At 44.3% G+C, this 23,696-nt stretch overlaps 1 protein-coding gene and 1 pseudogene across 4 annotated transcripts in view; one reads left to right on the top strand and one right to left on the bottom strand.

The window, feature by feature from the left end:
- The window catches only part of LOC101704318 (zinc finger protein 426), a 45,707-nt gene that overhangs the window by 7,273 nt on the left and 14,738 nt on the right, over positions 1–23,696 (top strand). Inside the window, exons 2-3 of one of the 3 annotated variants that reach the window (XM_087201790.1) lie at positions 1,175–3,549; positions 15,072–15,822. In XM_087201790.1, coding sequence (XP_087057916.1) covers positions 15,705–15,822 — 118 coding nt within the window. In that variant the 5' untranslated portion in view covers positions 1,175–3,549; positions 15,072–15,704. Of the gene's footprint in view, positions 1–1,174; positions 3,550–15,071; positions 15,823–16,099; positions 16,185–23,696 lie in introns of those variants that run through there. The other 2 variants (XM_087201789.1, XM_021245224.2) reach the window with 2 other exon arrangements.
- On the bottom strand, positions 3,544–8,092 carry LOC110345948 (PEST proteolytic signal-containing nuclear protein-like; annotated as a pseudogene). The gene is made up of 4 exons (XR_015447583.1): positions 8,006–8,092; positions 5,463–5,508; positions 4,100–4,428; positions 3,544–4,023 (listed from the first exon to the last, which is right to left on the bottom strand). The product of XR_015447583.1 is annotated as a PEST proteolytic signal-containing nuclear protein-like (transcript).

The raw sequence follows: 23,696 nt of genomic DNA, 5'->3' as shown, positions 1-23,696 counted from the left end.
CCTGCCTCTCAAGCACAAGGTCCTGAGTTCAATCCCTGGTACCAAAAAAAAAAAAATTTAAATAAAAAAATAAAAATTCTCCTGTTGTACTAGCTTCATACAGAATGATCAGAAACACCTGTGGGGATGGCTACCATGTGAGACACTGTGGGTAGAAATCAGCTTCTCATCATCATGGAGTGTAGCAGCAACTGAGGGAGATCAGAATTTGGGGACAACTAGCAAGGAATTTAGGGACAATCTAGCAAGGAAGTAGGTACATTGAGGTCCTGGTTTGCCACTTCCTTGCTAGATGACACTGGAACAATTAATCATGCTCACTGAATCCCAATCCTGTGATTTTTCAGATAGAGATCATGATATCTACTGGTAGGAAAAGTAAGTGAGCTATATGTATAAAACTAGCACACATTCAGACCTATTGCTCTTCAGTAAATGCCAACTGGTGCTAGTAATACGCATGGTACAAAGTATACTGTTTTTAGGGTGTGCAGAGAGGCAGCCAAAATATGATGACTGATAATGAAGTAAGGTTTGTTGATTAATGACTGATATTAACAGAACTCCAGGGTGAGGAGGCGTGGAGATTTCCGCTGTTCACCAAACAGTGGTCTCAGTATCTGAGAAAGGGACATCCAGGGACATTCCACCCTGGGCCTCACAGGGTGGCGGCCATCGACTGGACTCTTGTGACGCCCTTCAGAGACTGATTTAGCCTCCCTCCATAATATAAACTGAAGTGACCCAGGTCCAAGCAGTCACCTTACCTTTCTTAGTTCATTTGGGAAGTGCAGAAGTGGCCAGAAAATGCTGCTGTTCAGCACCCCCGCAGGTGCAAGTGTTTTGAGAAAAGGTGCTACAGAATCCCCCTCCTGAGATTTGTCACCATGGGGAGCTAAAGGGTCACATCTCTGGCCTGAAGTTTCCTTATCTATTCGGTGAGACTGTAACAGTTTTCCTCGTGTGCAGCTGGACTTGCCATCACTCTCTGTGCAACAGGACTGCTCTGGCATTGCGTGGGTGAGGGGTGTGTGTGTGTGTGTGTGTGTGTGTGTGTGTGTTTTCCTGAGTATGTTGGGTTGTATGGAGAGTTCAGACCATAATGGGATGGTTCTAGTCATGCGAGTGTAGGAATTACAGGCACTCCGGGTCTCCTGTCTTCTTTCTTTTCTAGGTCTCTTTCTAGGGACCCAGTCTGCCTTCATGAAGAAAACGCAGAGACATCAAGGATGCTGACTAACCGCATGAGAAATTGTTACCAGGTAGGCAGAGACTGTGCCCCCATGACGGCAGACTTGCCTCCACCGAGGAGACGTATTTCCTTCCAGGCAGACTTGATTCTGCGCTTTCTTCCTCTGGACAGAGCCAGACTGGAGGATGGAGTCCTCAGAGGGTTTTCTCCAGAAAGCAGAGCCTCTTGTGTTACCAAGGTGTTCTCTTGAAAATCACCATAGTTGTTTACTTGATTTTTTTTTTGGTGTCGGGGATCGAACTCAGGACCTTGCGCTTGCAAGGCAGGCACAGTGCCATTAAGCTAAATCCCTGGGCCACCATGGTTGTTTAGTAACTACTGATCTATCTCAACCCTCCTAGTCCCGAGTGCATGTGTGTTTGCTCAGACAGACCATAAGGAAGAAGGAAATACCATCTTCTAAAGACTTTGTCAATTTATTACTGTGTGTGAACTATATGCAGTGTTCTCAGGAATGTACAGCAATACCTTGGTTCATGAACAATTCTGTTTTCAAACAATTCAGTTCACAAACAAAAGTGTTCACCAAAATTTTATTTCCATTCACAAACTCTGCATCAGGTGACAAACACGACTCCGGCCGTCTTCCCTATGCAATCACAAACACAACCATCTTCCCCAGAATTGTAAAATAAATTATGTTCATAACCCGAGGTACCACTGTACTTTAAAAGAAAGAAGGCAAGCCAGGCAAGGTGGCACAAGCCTGTAATCCCAGTACTCAGAAGGCTGAGGCAGGAGGATCACCATGAGTTTGAGGCCAGCCTGGACTACATAGACCCTGTCTCAAAAAAAACAAAAAGGAAGGAAGAGAAGGAAGGAAGGAAGATGAGAAGACCACCCAGCCTACTTCTGGGGACAGTGAGCAGATGTGGGTAGAGGAAGGTCCCTAGGACCGCTGGCCCTGGTTGGGCCGCGGAGACCCTCACAGCCCTGTGTGGACATCAGCCTGGCCCCTCATCTCCCGTGAACATTGGTGGAGAGGTCACTGCCATGGCTTGTTACTCAGGCTGGCCTGTGTGTGATGATTCAGGACTCGGTGACCTTTGAGGATGTGGCCTTGGACTTCACCCAGGAGGAGTGGGTTTTACTGGATCAAAGTCACAGAGACCTTTACAGAGAGGTGATGTTGGAGAACTATGAGAACCTGACCTCCATGGGTAAGAACACCGTCGTGTCTTTCGGCCTCCTAGGGAGGAGATGGAGGCTGTGCACTTCCTGTGTCACAGCCTGGGTGATGTGGACTCTGCGTCCCCTGGGAAATGAGAGGCACACAGTCTCCGCTGTATTGCATTTTAATCTACTGTAGTGGTTTTCAAAATGCAGTCCAAGCCCCAGGGATATAGCTCAGTGGCGCAGCACCTGCCTAGCAAGCACAAGGACTTGAGCTTGATTCCTAGTACCAGAAAAGGAAAAAGAAAAAAAAAACCCAAAATAAAAATTTGGACCAAGAGTGGCAATATCACCCAAGTGTGATGGTGCACATCTGTAATCCCAGCACTCTGGGAGGCTGAGGCAGGAGTATCCTCGGCAATTTAGTGACTTACCAAGACCTTGTCTCAAAAAAAAAAAAAAAAAGTGGCTGGGGATGTTGCTCAGGGCAGGGGCCCTGGATTTAACCTTCAATATTGCAAAAGAAAAAAAAAATCAAGAGCATCACCACCAGTTTCCTAGATATTTAAATCTTCAGTCTCCAACTTTGAAATACTGAATCAGATTGGATCTTGTCATGTGTGTTTTATGAAGCCATTTAGAAAAATCTGGTGCCTTACAATGTTTCAGAATCATTGGTGTATCGGTGTAGATCTCAAGCTGAGCATGGTGGCATACGCCTTCCATTTCAGCACTTGGGAGACTGAGGCGGGAGGATCCCAGTTAGTTCAAGACCAGCTTGAGCTACATTGTGAGTTGAAGACAAGCCTAGCTACATAGTGAGATTCTGTCTCAGAAAAGAAAAGAAGAATAAAGATCTCTTGTTTCACTTGCTTTACTTCCTAAGTGACTGAAACTTTTAGTGCTTAGTAATTGTGTACAGAATCATTAATGTGGGCTTCAGGGGTCAGAATAGCCTCTCTTTTGGGGGCCCAGAAAGTGCTGTGTGCGTTTTTAGCCCTTCTGGAATAATGTCCCCACTTTACATCCCAGGATCATCCATGTGCAGGTGGTGCTCTCCTCCTGAGCCTCTTCTGTCAGCGCCCCTTTCCTTGTGCACAGGACGTCAGCTCCCCAACCCCAGCCTGATCTCTTAGTTGGAGAAAGAAGAGGATTTAAGGACAATGTAGAAAGAAGCTTCCAAGGTGAGTGTGAAGGAAACTTTTCAAGATGCTCTTGGTCTCAGTAGGTCGAGGCCATTTATCTGAGAAATTAGGATATCTTTTCCTTTTTTGGAGGGGGGCAGTGCTGGGGATGGAACTGAGGGTTGCAGATGTGCTAGACAAGCACTCACCACTGAGCTACATCTGCAGCCCTACCTGTTACAAAGAAAAAGTGGCTCCAAGGATAGTTTTATACCATTTTAAAAAAGGAAACTGTTCCTTTTAACATTACACCCACCCCACACCCCAATTCAAAACACGTCATTTAATTGTCTTGGTCATGGACATTGCCAAGATGAGATTTTATATTTCGTTCCCATAGCTTCTGGTTATCAGAAAACCCATGCTTTCCTTTATTGAAAGAGCTTGGTCCGGCTGATGTTGGTGTATCTCTTCCAATATTCTTCATCCTTATCTTTGCTTCTGGAGGCATTTCCTCTGGGTCACTATCTTCATCTCCATTAAAAGCTGCTGCTATTGGGCCGGGCATTTAGCTCAGTGGTTTCGTCACCTGCTGCGCAAGCACAAGGACCTGAGTTTGATACCCGGTACCAAAAAAAAAAAAAAAAAAAAGCTGCTGCTACTGAAAGGGTTTTTGGAGCAAGAGTTGGAACAGTTTCTTTAGGCTTACTTGATCCAAGTTTGATGGATATAGCTGATGCTTTCTTTGTTGTTTGACTACTTATGGCAAATCCAAACTTGGAGATCTTTGTAGGCTTTGTGGGGAGGTCTGCAGCTTCTTCTTCAGCTGATTGCTTCTCAGCGCTGCAACTGGAATTTTCCCCTCCATTACTCCGGTGGCTCCAGCTCGCTTCGGCTTCTCAGGCTTCTCCTTTCCCGCCTTTCCGTCCGCCATTTTCCCTGAAGGAATTTAAACCCAGGCCTTTAAACCCCTAGGGATTTAAACCCAGGGCCTTTAAACCCCTAGGGATTTAAACCCAGGGCCTTTAAACCCCTAGGGATTTAAACCCAGGGCCTTTGCACTGAGCTATGTCCCCAGCCCTTTAAAATAAATTTTTTTAATTTTGAATTTTTAAAATTTTTTGCTAAGTCATGAAGTTGCCCAGGCTGGGCTAGAATTTACAATCCTCCTGCCTCAGCCCCCTAGAGTGCTAGGATTTTAAGCGTGCACTACCACGCCCCTGCTCCCAGTAGCAGTTTTGTGTGGTGCTGTGGTCACAGGGCCTGAGACAGTCACAGCTTAAGGGCTGCAGGAAGCAAAGCTCTGGGGACACAGGCTCACCGTGGGTGGACCCCGGGAGTTGTGCCAGCATGCAGTGTGAATCCTGAAACGCACAGTGTCTGTGTCATGAGGGAGAAAGGAGAGAAGCCATAGAGCTGGTTGGCACAGGGACTGAAGGTCCTTCTCCTAGTTCAAGCCCTTTCAGTCTTGGATGTCCATGTGAGCAGCCCACAGGATGGAGGTACCTGGGCCAGAGCTTCCAGGCCACCTAGGACTGGGTATGCTGGGCACAGGGCATAGGCAGGGTGTCGTACCCACACACTGCCGATACCCTCAGCATCAGCTGGACCCAACTAGAGAATTCCCCTCCTTTTGCAGGGACCCTCCAGGGCCTCCTATAATGCCTGAGCTTAAACTTAGTGAGAACGAGAAATAAAGAACCTACCCACTATTCCAAAGCAGGTGTTGAAGGTTATGTGGAAGCCAAGATGAATAAATGGATTTCTGGCACAGTCCACGCTCTGGTTACTTGGCACCCACATGTGCCCTGTGCAGACATTTGAATTCCTTTACAATAATTAAAAGTGTATGTTTCTACCTAATACAATTCAAAGGAAGAAGTTCTCCTTCCTCAGAGACAGAAGTCATATTAATATCACGAGTCATATTAATATCTCCTCAAATTTAAGTCACATTCTCAATATTCTGTTACCTGAAGGCTAAATTATGTAGTCCACCTCCCAGAACTTGCGTGTGACCTAGGAATAGGAAAGAGATGCAAGTGAATGATGTGAATGTGATTTTGTGTAAATGAACACATATGAGAAAATGCATACATGTAGCAAGCAGAAAGTATGCAAGACTACTATAATTCCTGTTATATAATTCTTGTTTCTTTTTTCTTTGGTTTTGTTTTGTTTTTTGACATGTAGTTTTTTGTTTTGTTTTGGGTTTTTTTGGTACCAGGGGTTGAACTTCAGTCCTTGCGCTTGCGCAGCAGGTGGCAAAACCACTGAGCTAAGCCCCCGGCCCCTTGAGGCTTGAACTTTTGATCCTCCTGCCTTAGCATCCCAAGTGCTGGGATTACTGATGTGTACCACTGAATCTGGCTGCGTGAGTATCTTTTAAGAAAGAGGAATAAAGCTCACAGCTGGCATTCCAGCCTCCAGAATCATGCACCAAACAAACCTTATCTCTATGAATTACCTAGTCTGTGGTAACCAGTTACAGCAACAGAAAACAAAGTAAAACACATAGGTTACCACTTCAGTGACTGATTCCGTTATTCCATTGTCCTCAGCCAGATTCTGAGCAGCTATGTGTTCTGTACCTAGTGGTGTACCCCAAACCTTCATTCCCAGAGGGCCCTCAGAGGCTAACCTGTTTTCTGTACAGCTTGTAAATACTTGTAGGGCCTAGACTCTAACTGTATGGCATTACCCAATTTCCTTTTGGAAATTGGGATCTATTGGTCCAGCTAGTAGATTTAACATCGCACCCTTTTTGCCTCTTAATTTATTTGTATAACAGGGCCCAGATGGACAAATGGCAATTACAGAAATGTAATTATGCCTCCTAGGGGAAGCATTTCTCACTAGGTACTAAGATCTCCAAACCTGTAGCTCTAAGTTCTTGCGGTTGGGAGAAAAAATTCTCAGTGGAGCCCCTGAAATTCACTTCACCCTTCGATTCCCAGGCTTTTGTGTTTACTTTGGGGATAGAGTACCGTGGAAGGCTCTTTGATTCAAAGCATATACCATGTCCTGTCAAGCCCTTTCATGAGCTGTCTCCCACCTGATACTGTAGCTGGGTATCCAGGAAGGCATTCCATGTAGAACTGATATTCCTGAGTGACAGAGGTGTGTGTTAAGAACAATTGATTGTAGGCCTGGGGTTATAGTTTAGATCTAAAGCATTCCCCAAAAGTCTCATGTGTTAAGAAGGGGGTTGGATCATGGGGCCACTGAATGTGCTGTTAGGAGGCGGGGCCTGGCTGGAGGTGGGGCCTGGCTGGAGGTGGATTACCTGGTTGAAGGTGGGACCTGGAAGGTATATTCTTGTCCTCGACCCCTACCTTCTTTCTCTCAGTTTCCTGGCAGCCATGCAGTAAGCACCTTTCCCCCGTTATGCCCTTCTGCCATGCCATTTCTGCCTTGGCACTGGCGATTTTGGACTGAAACCCTGGAAACTGTGACCCAAATAAACCTGTCCTCCTTTAATTTGCAGGTGTCAGGTATTTTGTCCCAGCGATGGGAAAGTGATGAATACAGCTAGAGATGTAGCTTGGTGGCAGCGAGCTTGCCTAATACGTGCCAGACCCCAGGTTCTACCCCAGCACTGAAAAGAAAAGCACAAAGACAGTCTATTGAAAGGACGTATTTTCATTATTGCACTTCTTTGCTCTGAAATATGATCCTTGAGAAGAAACAGTGCTGCTTGAATCCCATGCCTACAGATAGATGTAGCATTTTTGTGAGTCCATGGGTATTTCTACCTGCAGGATAGCTAGCAGGAAGGGAAATCCACATCTAGAGCAAAAGTCTATTCCTGTGAGGCTGTCTTTATAAAATTTTTTCAGCATGAGTTTATGTCACCTCCTTGACAGAAGAGGTTCAAAGTACTTGTCCTTCTAAGAAAGGTTGCCATTTGGACATCAAGTGGGATTTTCATTCTGGCCAGATTAGGCACATTGCCATGGGGTCAGCCGGGCCAGCCTTGGTAGGGCGAAGTCCACGCTGCTGATCCCATGTATAAAGGATTTACAAGGTAGGCTTACAAGAGCCATCTGAAGTGTCAGGGGTAGAAGAACACAAAAGGGCCATTTGCTGGCCGGAGAGCTGGAGGACTCAGTCAAAAGTGGAAGGCCTGGAGCTCACTGCAAAGTCCCATGGGAGTTGGTATCAGGAAAGCAAAGGCTCTGGGTTGAAAGACTGAAGAATATGCACTGGAAGCCTGGAGATGAACATCCAAAGGCAATAGTGAAGACTGGAGGTCCTCTGCAGAAGCAGAAATAAGACTTCCTTCTTCGTTGACTTTTTATTCCATCCAGGCTACAAGCCATGGCTTGGTGTCACCCACACCCAGTGTGGGTCATCTATCTCAGTAAATCACACCCAGAAGTGTGCTAAACTAGTCTGCTGGGCGTTTCTTATTCAAGTTGACACAACAGTTAACTATCACACCATGTAGTTTAATCACTTTCTTGTCACTGGGACCTGACACAACTTAAAGAAGGAAAGGTTTGTTTTGACTCACTTTTTTTGAGGTTTCAGTGCATTATTGGCTGGCTCCAAAGCAAAGTGGCATGGTGGAAGGGTCTAGGTGGAGGAAAGCCACTCACCCCATGCCAGACAGGAAGTAGAGAGAGAGGAGACAAAGGAGGGAGGGAGCTATGCCCTTTCGGGCCACACCCCAGTGACCTGTCTCTTCCAGCCAGGCCCTCCCTCCTTACAATAAGTCATCTCCACTGCCCTCATAATCGAGTCACCTTCTGAAGGTTCACATGAAGCTCTTGAGGGACATCTAGATGTAAACCCTAACACTATGCATAGCCTCCACCCTGTCATTATGGCCTTCTACCCGTGGGCCCATTGCTTAAGCACTTGGGTGGCTGGAGAAAGTAGCGGGTGTCTACAGGGTATTTGCTTTTGTCCTTCTGAATGTAAATAGCTGTGTTAGTCAGCTTTTTGTCTCTGTGACAAAATCCCTGATAAACAACGGAAAGGAGGAGAGATTTATTTTGGCTCACTCTTTCACAGATTTTGGTCTATAGTTGGCTGGTTGGTTCCACCCTGGCACGATGGCATGGCAGAGTAGAGCTGCTCACCTCATGGCAGCTAGGAAGTAGTGAGAGGAGGAAAGAAGCAGGGCAGAAGGGGCCGGGAACAAGATTTACCCTCCAATGCCACTCCCCAGTCACCTCCTTCATCTCGTGCGGCCCCATTTTCTAATGAGCCCATCGAGCCATGAATTTGTAGGATTTTGTTTTTTGTTTTTTTTGTATCGGGAATCGAACTCAGGGCCTTGTGCTTGCCAGGCAAGCGCGGTGCCACTGAGCTACATCCCAGGCCCTACTCGTAGGTGTTTTAATCCATTTGATATTAGAGTCCGCATGATCCAGTGGTTTCCCAGAGTCCATCAGCTAGCAACGATGCCTTCAAGACAATGAGCCTTTTGGGGGTGGATTTTAGGTAACAATCTTAACAGTGGTCTTATTTCTAGTGGTTCACCTTTGCTGGGCATTCACCCAGGATAAAAATACCTTCACAGTCCGCAGCCTTTTTTAATTTTTTGAGACAAAGTCTCACTAAGGTGCCCAGGCTGGGCCCAAACTTGTGATCCTCCTGCCTCAGCCTCCCAGAGTGCTGGGATGACAGGTTTGTGCAGCACCACACCTACCTGAGGTCCATTCTCATGCCATGTCCCAGACTTCCTTGTCTCCATTCATGTTCCTTCCACATCTTTGACCTTCTGGCCAAACCACTGGCAGCTACTGATGAATCAATGAGTATGCCTCCATCTCCCCACATAAAGTGGGCAACAAGACAAACTGCTTGCCATCTTGCCACTGGGAAAGTGCTTAGTTTGGTGCTTCTGATTCTACTAGCATAGCATATAGTCAACAGGTATAAAACAGGATTTTTTTTTTTTTTTGGTACTGGGGATCGAACTTGGGATCTTGCGCTTTCGAGGCAGGCGCTGGAACCACTGAGCTAAATCCCAGGCCCAAAACAGGCTTTTTTAAGAGCAGCATTTTGCTCTGCAATCCACTGTGGCCTTGAATTGACTTTGTAGCCCAGGCAGGCCTTGAACTCCCAGCGACCCTCTTGCCTCAGCCTCCCAAGTGTTGGGATTACAGGTGTGTGCCACCATGCCCAGCTGTAAGCCAGGCTTTTTGTGTCAGCTTGTCATAAGGAAAACACCAGGAGGCCATAGGTATGCTTCGAGGGAGGGGAAACAGTGCAAGGTGTTTGTGTGGAGTCTTGGTCCTGGCTCATGTAATTCATCCATACACACTGGAGCTCCCTGAGATCCATCAGCATCTTCTGTGTCATTTCCCTTTGATGACAAATTCTGCTGCCTGTGCCCAAACTTAGGGTTTAGTAGAACAGACAACATGCGTTCAGAATGAGGCCACTCAGGCTCCTTGGTAACTTGATGTCCCCTAGTTAGTTGTATAGCCTCTATTGTGTCCCAATCATAACCTGTTCTTTAAAAGTACAATACTTGAGGCCGGGGATTTAGCTCAGTGGTTTCGCCACCTGCCTTGAAAGCATAAGGACCTGAGTTCTATCCCCAGTACCAAAAAAATAAAAATAAAAGTAGAATAGTTGGGCCGGGGATTTAGTGGATCTGCTGCCTGCCTGGCAAGCACAAGGTCCCCAGTTCTATCCCCAGTACCAAAAGAAAAAGTAGAATACTTTCCAGCACAACAGGGGACAGGTTTGCTCTAAAGTACCAGAGAAGCTAGGAGCACTGGCACTTAACTATAAATCCAGGTACTCAAGAGGCTGAGGCAGGAAGATCACAAATTCAAAGTCAACCTGGGAAATATCATCACACAAATGATAAATATATAAAGTACTAAAGGTCTGTGGTAGCTGGGTGTGGTGGCACATACCTGTAATCCCAGCACTCAGGAGGCTGAGGCAGGAGGATCACCACAAGTTCAAGGCTGGCCTGGGCTACATTGTGAACTCAAGGGAAGACTGCATTACACAGTGAGACCCTATCTCAAAAAAACAAAAACAGGGACTGGAGATTTAGCTCAGTGCCACTGTGCCTGCCTCAAAAGCACAAGGTCCTGAGTTCAATTCCTGGTACCAAAACACAAAACAAATAAGTAAAAATAAAGATCTGTGCTGTGAGACTCCTATCAGTGCTTGCTAGAGGCTTCTAATGTTATCCTACTTGTGTTTATGTGTGTGTTACTCAGGATCTAACCCAGAGATGCTCTGCTACTGAGCTACATCATCGGCTCTTTTTTCTTTTCTTTTCTTTTAAAATTTTGACACAGTGTCTCATTAAGTTGCCTAGAACTAGCAGTCCTCCTGCCTCAGCCTCCCAAGTAGTTAGGATTACAGGCTCTGCCTGGCTACCTGGACACTGATCGTCACTGTGTCTGGTGGATCATTCATACTAACTGAGAAGCTTGTGCTGCAGCCTGAGCGTGGGGCACAGTGCTCTCTCGCTCTGGTCCCAACTGAAACCAGAAATCTAGGGGACTCTACATGGGTCAAAGGCCCAGGCCAGTATGGTACCTGCTGCCTCCAAAATCTCCAAGGTCTACAGGGTGCTGTGCCTCATTTTGGGAGTGGGCAGCATGAGTGCAGTAACTAAGAGTGGCTCGAAACGTTTATTTAGCTGGCCCTCTACCTCCAGCATCTCCTTTGTAAGGGATGTACAGAGGTATTGAAAGCATTAGACCTCTGAAGACTATGTTTTCACAGACAATGGGAGAACTAACATATGTTTATGATAGTCTGTGGTCATTTTCCATGTTCCACGTTCTTTCTGCACAAGCCCAAGTGGCAAAGTTACATAGGTCTGAAAATTTGGTGAGAGGTGGTGATTCTCCACTTCAGTGATTCATATCAAGTTTGTCCTCTAGACTTGAGATGTTTGTGACCTAGAACAAGCAATATTCTCAAGGTGTAATGGCAGATGTCTCCTAGCTACTCCGGAGGCTGAGGCAGGAGGATTGCAAGTTGGAGGACAGTCTAGACAATTTATGAAGACTATCTCAAAATTTAAAAATTAAAAGGGCTGCGTTTTAACTCTGAGACCTTGGGTTCAATCTGCAGTACCAAAGAAAACCCAAACAAAACACAGTATTTTAGTATTTGGGTTGGTGAACTATGACCCGTGAGACACATCTGGCGCTGAGACTGCTTATAAATGAAGTTTTATTGGAATACAGTCATGTGCTTTCCTTTAAAGACTATTTGTCTTCTGGTTGATTTAATTCCCAGGGACACTGTGGTCATTCTGCCACCATTGAGGAGATCTGTAGTACAACAGATGGCTCTTCTGGTTGGCATGTTCCATCTGCCCCCGACAGCCCAATATGGCTTTATTGTCTTGATGGTTAAGGGCTCCTCACTTGATTTCTACTACTATAGCTTCTTGTCATCGCCACTGAAACGGGGGGTTCTCATCTCAGGGGTGGTCTCCCCTGCAGTGATAGCTGGCATGTGAAGGACTGTGAGCACAGAGCTTTCCAAGGATGTAGGGACTTCCTTCTCTCATCTGTTCCCAAGTGCCTTCATGAAGAGAGTGCTCACTTGAATTCTTAACACGGGTTGAACAAGGGGTGTTGTGCAGACCACATGTAACAACGTTCCTACGTCTCTAGGATTCCTTCCTTCACACTATGCCAGGGAAACTCTGCCAGATCATTTCATTCACTGTAGGTCACCACTGAGCCTAAGTTCCAATCATCCAAACAAGTTAGCTGTCAATCATTCCCAGGTCCACGAGCCAGGAAATGAAATCCGCAATGTCCAGTTGGGACCCAAGTCAATGAACTTGGCCCTACTTAGTGTTCATCCCAGCACCCTTGGTGTCACACCCTTAGAATTATTTCCCATGCATGGTCCCTGGTTTTCCTCTGATGCACGTGACTACAGAAGGAAGGTTGTATGAGCCTTTTTCTTGCCTGATGCCATACACCTGTGCCCCTGGATTTTGCACTCATTTTGCCTCTAGTGGCATCAGCGGGTGATCATGGTGGGTGGGTCTTGTATAGTATTTCCTTCCAATATAACTGCCCCAGGAGAGATTACCTTGGGGTTTTCAAGCAGAGGAATGCAGAGACCAAAGGGCAAACTACATACCTGATAGGGGAGGCTTAGAGCGTCTTAGAGGTTAAAGAGTGTGTGCGTTTCAGCTGGGTCCAACTACAAATCTTCATTCCAAGTTTCATGCTCTAATTTTCCCGATTTTATTAAAATTGTTTTAAATTTTCAAATTTTCTGGATGTTAGAACATCCCCAGAGTCTGTGAGGACCCCACTCAGGTGGTCAGCTGCATCAGTATGATCAAGCTAATCCCCATCCACATTCTCTTTCTTGCCTTCCTCCATGACATTTGATTGAATCATCAATGAAATCTCATGCCTTTTGCTTTTGTTCTCCACACAAATGCCCAATAAGGGCACTGGCCCGAAGTCCTCACTCTCAGCTCCCTACCTTGTGGTTAGGGCCTGCTTATTACATCCTTTTATAGCACAGCGTGACCTCCTACATGGCACAGTGTACCTCCTTCTCTAGGACTTGTATGTACAATAAGTCCTTTTGTCTGGCACAGTGGTACATACCTGTCATCCTAGCACGTGGGAGGCTGAGGCAGGAGGATCTCCAGTTCAAAGCCAGCCTGGTTAACATGGCAAGACCCTGTCTCAAAATAAAATAATAAAATGGACTGGGGAGGTAGCATAGTGGTAGAGCACTTGCCTAGCATTTGTGAGGCCCTGGATTCAATCCCCAGTACCACCAAAAAACAAACAAAAAAAAATCCAAAGAGAAAGGAAAGAATATCCACCTCCTAGAGGTAACAGTCCATTTTAGAAGATTTTGCTTAGAGTAAGTACAGAATATGGGTGGTGATTATCTTGTTCACAGAAGCATGTCAGGAAGATGTTGCCAAAAAGCACCTGGTCCTTGTTCCCTCCTCTCCTGTTCTCTTAGCAACTTAAGACCCAGACTTTAGCTCTTGAAAGCCTGCAACCAATAAACAAAAGAAAATAAAACAGGGTGAGGGCAGAGAATACTGGGACTTTCAGTGGCCAAGAGGTCAAGGGAGAGAAACTTTAAATTTTAAGTACTGACCTAATGGCAGGTCAAACACACATAATGGTAGGATTATCCACTGATTTAAAAACAAACCCTTAGGTACCAAGAGTTAAACCCAAAGTAATTAAATATACACATGGCTAATATTTAAATATAAATACATATATCCTCTATTAAATTTGAACATTGTGCTCTTTATAATCTTTTTAGAAGTGCCTAGTATATGCAGGGCATGGTGGCAGGTGCCTATAATCCCAGCTACTCCAGAAGCTGAGGCAGGAGGATAGCAAGTTTGACACAGGCCTGGGTAGTTTAGCAAGAGCTTGTGTTATGGCTTGTATCTTGATGTCCCCTCAAAGCCTCATCTGTTCATAGGTGGGGCTTTTCAGGGCTGGCTGGATCTAGGATGTGTGACACTGGGATTAAGGGTGTGTGGTACTTAATTAGTCCACTGATGGGAATTAGCACAATTCTGGGAGTGGCTGAATGGATTTACTGAAGACAGGAGCCCTTCCCTGGGTGTAGGTGGCGCCACCTAAAAGACTTGTAGCCTGGATGGGATAAAAGGAAAGGCAGGGTCACTGTCGCTGCTTTGCTGCCTCCTGTTTACCCTGCCATGGACTGTTTCTCCTCTACCATACCACCCTGCCTTGGAGCCAGCTGACTATGGACTGACATCTCTACAAACTGTACGCCAAAATAAACCTCTCCTTCTTTAGCTTGTGGGTATCGGGTATTTTGTCTCAGCAAAAAGAAAAGTAATGACACCTTGTCTCAAAATAAAATAAAAAGGGCTAGAGAGGTAGCCAAGCACCTCCTGAGTTCAATTCCCAGTACCACAAAAAGAGGGGGGTAAAGTTATAAAATGGGGGTGGGTGGGTAATCATCACTTTATAGGCTTAGCTAATTTTACCAGTCACAATAACCATTGCCCTAAAATATCCACAGTGTGCATGATATTCTTGTGCTATGAACAAAGGCCCCCTAATTCTAGTCTGCTAAAGTGCTGTCCCAAAAAAGCTTGTGTGCTACTGCTTCCTAGTGGTCACATTTTTTCCCCCTTTTCGGTATCCTTTCCAAATTGCATTTGTGCTCCGTGGATCTGATATTTATGATATTTATGAACCAAATTCCCTTACGATAAGTCTGTTTGGAGCTATTCCACTTGTTAGATTCCTGTCCATATGCCAATAGCACACAGTGTTAATTACAGCGGATTTACAGCATGTTTTCATGTCATTGTTGGTTTTCCCTTTCATTGTTTTCTTGGTTACTATCATCAGATGTTTGCTCTTCCATATGAATTTTAGTATCAATGATGCTTAAGTCCACAAACATCTTTTAGCATCCTTATTGGGAGTATGTGACATTTTAAAATAAATGATTGGGGGAAATACCCGGTAATCTCAGTGCTATTTTGAACGTCATATAGGTGATTCCAAGCCATATAACAAAATCACAAAAATAGCAATACGATAGATATTTGAAGAAACACAAATCAAGACTTTTTTTTTTTTTTTTTGTACCAGGGATCGAACTCGGGTCCTTGCGCTTGCAAGGCAAGTACCGGAACCACTGAGCTAAATCCCCAGCCCACAAATCAAGATTTATAGCAAATCTCTTACACAGAAAACGCAAAGAAGTCAACTATTAAAGAGTTCAGCATGGTGTTCTGATAAGCGAAATACGGAGCAATAACAGCCAGGGACAGTGGCGCACACCTGTAATCCTAGCTACTGGGGAGAATGAGGCAGGAGGATCAAGAGTTTCAGGGCAGCCCGAGCAATTTAGGAACATCCTAAAATAAAAGTGGGAGCAATAACGGCTATGTATGGAAAGACTGATTGGAAGAGATAGGCCATGCCATCTCTTCTGCTGCCATCATGAAAGAATCAATATAAGGGTTCTACGCACGTAGGTAAAGAAACTTTTTCGAGCATCCTGCTGGTCAGTCCCACCCGGCCCCGCCCTTCTGATCGCACAGCTCTTGGGCGTGGGCGTGGTCCCAGTTCCAGCCCCAACCCGGGTATGGCCCCGCCCACAGGCCTGGCTGTTTCCTCAACCCGGGCATCGGCCCCGGTGTCTGCCTCCTGCTCCGGCTCTGAGTCCGCCCACGCGGAGGAAACTAGAATTTCTGTGTCTAACGGGACTGGACGTGTCTGATGTTCAAACCCCGCAGGCTCCACGCACGGCCGGAAGCGGAAATGACGCCAACGGGTCCCCTCCGTTGTCCTTCTTGCCGCTGGTGGCTCGGTGCTGTGTCGAGGTGCCTTCCTCATGGTGGGTCTGCCCCTCTTCCTCTTAGTTCATTTATCCCCACCTCTCCTTGTGCAGCGCGGTGGCGGGTGGGGGGCGGTCCCAGAGGTGGCGAGGAGGGGAGGTTGTCAGCGGCCGGGTGGAGAGCGGGGAGCTCGGGCCGCGGGCGAGCGCATCCTTCGGAAGCGGCCGGGTCCGGTGCTGGTGCGGGTCCCGGGAGACCCTGCAGGGCGCGGCCTCCGATGCCTCAGCATGCTTCAGCGCTGTGCTCTAAGCAACCTCTCTGATTCTGTCCCAGAAGGAAGGGAATTTCCGCCGTTTAGTAACGTTGTCTCCAGCCCCAGCCCCTTTCCTCCTCACGGATTTGCCGATTCTGGAGAGTTCAGGTGAGCGTTGGTCTAAGAAGGCCGCCTCTTCCTTTCCCTTTCCCCTTCCCTTCCTTCTAATTATTATTATTTTGTGGCACTGGCGATTGAACCCAGTGTCTTCACACTGAGCTACAGCCCCAGCCGTTTTTTTGAGACAGAGTCTCAAAGAATTGCCCAGACGGAGCTCAAAATTGCCATCCTCCTGCTTCAGCCTTCCAGATTACTGGGATGACAGGTGTACACTGCGTCTAGTACTTCCTTTTCTTTTGATACACAGCATTTCAGTAGAAAGATAAAGTCTATTCTTAGGCTTCTAGGGTGTTAATATTTCAGAATATAGGTGAAAAGATGTAGCTTCAAGCCTTTTTTCTGGAGAAAATATGAATGTTCAGCTCTTCTCTTCATCTGGGGTTCCTAGGCCTGTACATCCCCACAGAGCTTCAAAACAGGTCTCCTGAAAGAAAGGATGGAAGTTTTACTACAGTAGTACCAGCATAATTGATATTTGTTATTAATAACATATTTGAATCAAGTGTATTTTTTCCCTTTTTCGTTTTTTTTGGTACTGGGGATTGAACTCCGGACCTTGCGCTTGTGAGGCAGGTGGCTGAACCACTGAGCTAAATCCCCGGCCCCTATCTTTTTTCTTTTAATTAAAATTGAAGCATCTGGTACAAAGAATACTCAATACAATGAACATTTTAATCGAGTACATCTTTAATAAGTAAAATATTTTTTATATTATTTAAATATTTATTTATTATGTGTATTTTTATATATATTTGTTGTTTGTTTGTACTAGGGATTGAACTCAGGGCTTCACAATAACCTACTGCCACCACCTAGTTTTGTTTAAATTTTGAGACAGGATCTCACTAGGTTGCTAAGTTGCCCAGGTTGGGCTGGAACTTACAGTCCACCTGCCTCAGCTTCCCAGAGTGCTAAGATTATAGGCATGCACAGATTTATTCATTTTCAGCATTGTGCAGATTTGTCACTTCTCAGGTAATAAAATACATTTAATGATGAGCCATCACTTGTGTGTAAGTTGAGCATAAGTTTCGTACATGAAACTTCCCCTTTGATTATGGGTAATACACCTAAAGATATCCAACTAAACCATGGTATTATTTCACCTGAGAAAATTAAAAATATTAATGTCATCTAACATCTACTTTGCAAAACACTGGAATTCTGCACATTATTCCTCTATATGCTTTGTATGTTTTTGTATCTAAGAATCATTCAAGGCTTATATATTGCAGTTGTTTATGTCTTTTAGTTTAGAGCAGTCTCTGTTTTTCTCTCTCTCTCTTTCTCTCTCTCTCTCTCTGTCCCTCTCTTTTTGTTGCTGGAGATGGAATCCAGGCCTCATGCATGCTGAATGTGTGATTTACTATGGAGATAGACCTGCACCCCCCATTTTAATTGACTTTTGAAGAGTCACACATTCTTGAGAAAGTCACACATTTTGATATTTCTTACTGAATTCTCATGATATGTTTAAATATTCCTTCAGTTCTTGCTGTTTTCTATAAACTTGTAATTGGCTTTAGAGGAGAGGTGTGTAAACTTTGATAACTGATTGTAAGTACTTTATACTTTTTGGCCGCATGACCTCAAATTACTCAGTTTTGCTTTAATTCATGTCCATAGTCATTCTTTTTTTTTTTTGGATTTTTGAGACAGAGTCTTGTTATGCAGTGGTCTTGAACTCACGGTAATCCCCCTGACTCAGTCTCCTGAGCGCTGGGATTACAGGTGTCTTCCACCACACCTAGCTGTCCATGGTTATTTTAACACAGACTAGTGGTAAGCCACAACCAGTATAAAAAGCAGAATAATTACGTTCAAAAGTGGGCATATGGGATGGGTTTGTACCCCAGTGGTATAGTGGTTGCCTACTGTATCCAACACCCTGGGTTCAATCCCCAGCACTGCAAATATAAAATTTAATTTAATTTGAAGAGAGGGCCTAGATTTGCCCTAAAGTATCAAAACGTTATGCTATGCTTCTCCTATGGGTATTTGCCAGAGGCTTCCAACAGCACTATATATACCATGGACACTTGGAGTATTATTGGGTCTGCTGGGTAATTTGGACCAGTTGCTTGAAAAACTTGTACTTCACTCTTGCTGTGGCCTTCACTTGAAACTGAAAGCCTTGCAGGTGACTAAAGATATGTTAAAGCACATTCAAATCTTGAAAATGTTGCATCCAATTTTCAAAGGATGTGGGGCACATGCCTATAATCCTAGCACTTGAGAGGCTGGGCAGGAGGATCACTGTGAGTTCAAGACCAGCCTAGGTTACATAGTAAGTTCAAGGCCAGCCCAAACTACATAGCAAGACCCTGTCTCAAAAAACAAAAACGAACAAACAAAAAAAAATTCAAAATGTCGGTTGAGTTAATGCCCATTTTTTGGCTGGTGGATTGGTGCAGTATCTTACAGTGAAATCACTGAGGGAATGTCTTTACACGATCCAGACTACTGATCCCCTAGAAACTTTCTTTCACCCATGAATTACAACCCTCTGTTTTACATCTTTCTTTTAAAGGTATCTAAACTATTTTCTACTCCTTAGTCTGTTAGATCCAGTCAGCACATCAACATAGTTTGTAAATGTGGTATTTGGAATGTCAATCCTCTAGGACTATGTTACACCAGAGACTAGGAAACATAACATACCCTGGGGCAATGATGTAATGGTATACTGTTGGTCCTGCCAGGTAAAAGCTAATTACTTCCTGTTTCTTTCAAACCAGTTTAAAAAAAGAGACTTAGCTTTGTCACTACTTGCATGACAAGTGATAGAGATTGTGTTGATTTTCTTCAGGAAATATGCTATATCTTTAAAAACAGTTGGAGGTAGGTATGGTGATACGTTCTGCCTCTTGGAAGGCTGAGGCAGGAGGATTATGAGTTGGGAGCCAACCTGAGCAACATAACAAAACTCTGTGTCAAAAAAGGAAAGATTCCTAAAACCAGAAAAATCAACAGTTGGGAGTTACTACCTGACTAAATTCACAATAACTGACTGTTACCATTTGAATCTTAAATATCCGTGTCTTAACATATTGGTTCCCAGACTGTGGCACTACTGAGAGAAGGTATAAGCTTGAAGAGGTAGGGCCTGGTGGAAGGATGTTAGGTCATTGGTGGGGAAGGTGCCTTGTAAAGAAATATTGAGACCTCTGTCCCTCTCCATTCTCTTTGCTTCCAAGCAACCATGAGGTGAGCAGCTTTCCTTCACAATATGCTTCCACCCTTATGTACTGCCTTGCCATAGGCCTAAAAACAATTGGACCAGTTGATTATGGACTGAAATCTCTGAAGCCCAAATAAATCTTATTTATAAATTGACTGTCTCAAGTATTTTGTCACAGCACCGGAAAGCTGACTAATACAGTCATTCTTCAAGATCCAGGTGACTTCTATACTGACCAACATGGTGAATTAAATTGGAATGAGTTCAGTGTTATGATTCCTGATTATTTGAAGTGTTTGAGGTTGTTTTTTGTTTTTATTGGTATTTTTCTTAGTCATTTTTCTGTTACTGAACATAATACCAGATACCCACAACTTAAAGCAGGAGAGATTTATTTTGGCTCAGGATTTTTAGAGGACTCTGTCCATAGTTGGCTGGTCTAAGTCAGGAAGGAAATGATAAAAGTATCTGGTGAATGTAAGCTGCTCATGTCATGGTGTCCAGGAAGCAGAGAGCACAGGGAGGGACTAGGGAAGGAGATATACCTTTTCTGGTAATGTCCCTATGGACCTGCTCTTCCAACCAGTCTCCACCTCATAACAGCATACTCAGATATTCATTGGAATATTCATCCACTTATGAGTCTAGTGCCCCTGTGATCTAATCACCTTCCAAAAGCCCAACCTCTGAACTCATGAGCCTTTGGGGAGAGATATAGATCACCTATAATATTCTGTCCCTGGTCCAAAAGACTCATATCCATCTCTTTACACAAAAGACTTTTTGTCCCAAAAGACTCACATCCATCTCTTTACACAAAATGTATTTAATCTGCCACTTAGTGTCACCATAGTCAACAATTTCAGGATTGCTGGAAAGTCCAAATCCAAAGTCTCTGAGGCTCAAGGCAAACCCTTAGCTGTAAGACCCTGTAAAAATCAAAAAGACATTGGTTTTTCAGAATGCAAGAATTATAGGGCCATGAAGGCATCCACCTAGATTTTAGAAAAAGGCCTGGGAGTCAGTCTGTGTGCCCCCAACAGAGTAGTGCATAAAGCTTCAAGTGAAGCCAAAAGTGCAATGGAGACCACAGGAAATCAGAAATACAAGAAGCATGGAACATCTACCAATGAGAACTGCAGGCAGTAAAAAAAGAGCCAGACCAAGAGAGAAACCATATGGACTGCAACTGTTGGCAGTGCCACTTCAAGGAATCCATCCTAAAAATACACTGATAGAAATATGACATGTCAAGGAAGTGAGACAGATTCGAACTAACCCAAATGGCTGTCAACAGGGTGCTGGTTGAATAAATTATAGTAACTGTGCATAATGGATCACTACCTATGCTCAAGTAATACTCTACAGCAGGTCACCCCAAAAATTTTCACTGAAGATCTCACACAAATACCTCTCACTAACAAACTCCAACCTGGAATTATGGAAGCAAGTGGATTCTGGATATGTAGTTCCTGGTTTCTCTTATGTGATGCACAGGAGATGTTTGAAGAGGTTGGCAATAAGGTCAAATTGACAGAGGGACAATTCAGCACAAGTCAACTGTCTTGGATATTGTGAGGGAAGGAAAGGTCCCAGCATTAGAGGCTGCTATGTGCCTTGTGCCTTTCTGTATTGGGGTGCTCCAGAGAAACAGAGCCAATAAAGCGCACACATCTGTGTTCATAAATAAATGTACACTTTATCTATAAAAAAAATCAAAAAGAAAGTTAAATACTATCAACATAAAATGGTACAGAGTAAATATCCCTGTTCCAAAAGGAAGAAATAAGAGGATAAGAAGGAATGAGATGAAAGTAAGACTGAAATCCAGCAGGGCAAACATTAAATCTTGTAGTTCCGTGTCCAGCACCTGGAAACAAGTTGTGGCAAGAGTGTCTCCACTGGACTTTCACCTTCACTCTCACAGCTTCAACCACTGCCTCCCAGGTCTTCTTCTGAAATTTGGGTGGAAGCTTCCATGACCACATAACTGTTATATTCTGCTTTCCTGAAAAACCAGCACCACATGGATGCTGCCAAGGTCTGCCACCAACTCAAGAAGTAGCCAGGCCCCCTTAGACCATGACACCAGAGGCCTGTGAATGCCTGGATGGCAGAGCACTGAAACAAATCCAGGGGTCCAATTCTCTACCCGGCCCTTTGGGAGCAGGGGGCCTGAGATTCTCTTCTCAAAAGAAAGCTTTACAGTTTTGTACCCTTGAGCTTGTGAATGGTGGATTCTTGCTGATTCCTGACATACCCTCAACTCATCTTTCCTATTGTCCTTATGAAAAGTACTTGGCTTCATTTTAATACTAATTGTTTCAACAGCCACCCTCTCCAGGGCCCCAGCTTTGCAGGTGCTCCCTTTTTTGTTGAAACTGAAAACCTTTCACATTTTTTGACTCTCATATTTGCTCCTGATTCTCACTATAAATCTGGCTAAAATCACAGAGCAGTATTCTCAAGACATCCTGAACATTGAGCTGCTTTGAAATTTCTTCCACCAGATTAGTCTACCACCCTTAATTTCAAACTCTCAAAGAGTCTCAGGACATAGGCAAAAGAAAGACAAATTTTCTACAGGGTGTACATACGTGAGGTCTAGTTGAACTTCCAATGGAGTCTTTGTTCCCAACTGAAACCTGAGCCTGGTCCTTACTGCATTCTGATCTTCTGAGCTCTGAAAAGAATTTCCTATAAAGCTTGGCTTACACCATTCTAGGGTTTTGCTACAAACCTCCAAACCTTTCCAAACACTTCCAAAAGTTTCTAAACCATATGGTCAAGTATAGTCACAACAACAACCCCACTCTTGATACTAAAATCTGTCTTAGTCACTTTCTCATTACTGAACACAGGAGATTCTGGTGTTGGAATATTTTTTCCCAGTTCAGGAAAGTGACTAAGTATTTATTCCTCCATGAATGTTCAAGTATACATTTTGGAAGTAGGAAAATAACCATACTATGGTTCTGTTATTCAATTAGGCTCACTGTGAATTGGATCAAGAATCGTTACAAGGTAACCTGAAGCATCATAAAATTATAGAGTTTATTTTTCCAACAACAATTCATGAATTGAGTACTTCCACATTGTAAGTAGTTTGAGGCTGTGGTGAGGGAAGGCAGGAAGAATGTTTTCATAGGGTGAGAATAGACAGAAAGCTGAGAATAAATGAGCTTGGTTATAGTTACACAGTTGCTTAGTTTGGTCTGTTTGGCTTGAAAGCCCCTAGATATATAACTGTAGTTGGAGGTTTCTGACTGGATAGCCTTATATTTTGAGGGAGTTTTTGTGGGGGGGGGGTTGGTACTGGGAATCAAACCCAGGACCTTGTGCTTTTGAGGCAGGCGGCAGAACCACTGAGCCAAATCCCTGGCTCTCCTTTTGTTTGTTTTTTGAGACAGGGTCTTGGTATGTATTCAGACTGACCTTGACTTCATGGCTGTCCTCCTGCCTCAGCTTCTCGATGCTGGGATTACAAGTATGTAGCACCACACCTGCATCTCTTTTTTAATTTTAGTCATTTATAAGAAACACCTTCAGTTTACTTTTCAAGTCAGCTATTTTAAATTCATGATGAAGACTAGTTTTGACTGTTCAGGAATTCTTTGAACTTAGTTGTTTAATTTACTTTATTTTTTTGCAGTACCTGGATTGAACTCAGGACCTTGTGCTTGTGAAGCAGGTGCAGCACCACTGAGCTAAATCCCCAGCCTGTTTAATTTACTTTAACTCAGTCTCTCATTTGACTCTAGCAAACCTCTGGTTTGACTGGTAGGCCACTGTAGTATTTTGAGTCTCCGGGATTTCTTGTCATCTCAAGGCCATCTGGGTACTTCATGTCTCTTGTGTGTAATCACTCTAATAAATAATTGCAGATCTCTTTGGTGAAGGGTTGAACAAGATTTATAGAATTGAGGTGGTGGTGCAGGGTTATGATAAAGGAGATCTAGGGTTGTGAATTGCCTTAGGTGTGGTAATTGGATAAAAGGGTCTGAATCTGCCTACATTTTCACAAGTCAAGTTTTTAGCTACCATATTGGAGGCCTCTTTGTTACATAAATCAGACAGTATTCAAATATAGACATGGGCTCACAGTGGCCTGTGGGCCTTGTCTAGCCATCCATCTGTTCTGTTTTTGTTGTTGTTTTATTTGTTTTTTGGTTTTTTTGAGACAAGGTCTTGCTATGTAGTTCAGACTGGCTTTGAAGTCACTGTGTAGCCCGGGCTGGCCTCAAACTCATGGCGACCCACCTGCCTCAGCCTCCTGAATACTGGAATTATAGGCATGCACCACCATATCTGACTCAATC

The sequence above is a fragment of the Heterocephalus glaber genome, unplaced genomic scaffold (genome assembly GCF_053883595.1).
Source record: "Heterocephalus glaber isolate CG9 unplaced genomic scaffold, H.glaber_assembly_v1.0 deba00001761, whole genome shotgun sequence".
In the NCBI taxonomy this organism is placed as follows: Eukaryota; Metazoa; Chordata; class Mammalia; order Rodentia; family Bathyergidae; genus Heterocephalus; species Heterocephalus glaber.
The sequence above is the reverse complement of the archived record's forward strand: the minus strand, read 5'-3'. Positions and strand labels throughout refer to the sequence as shown.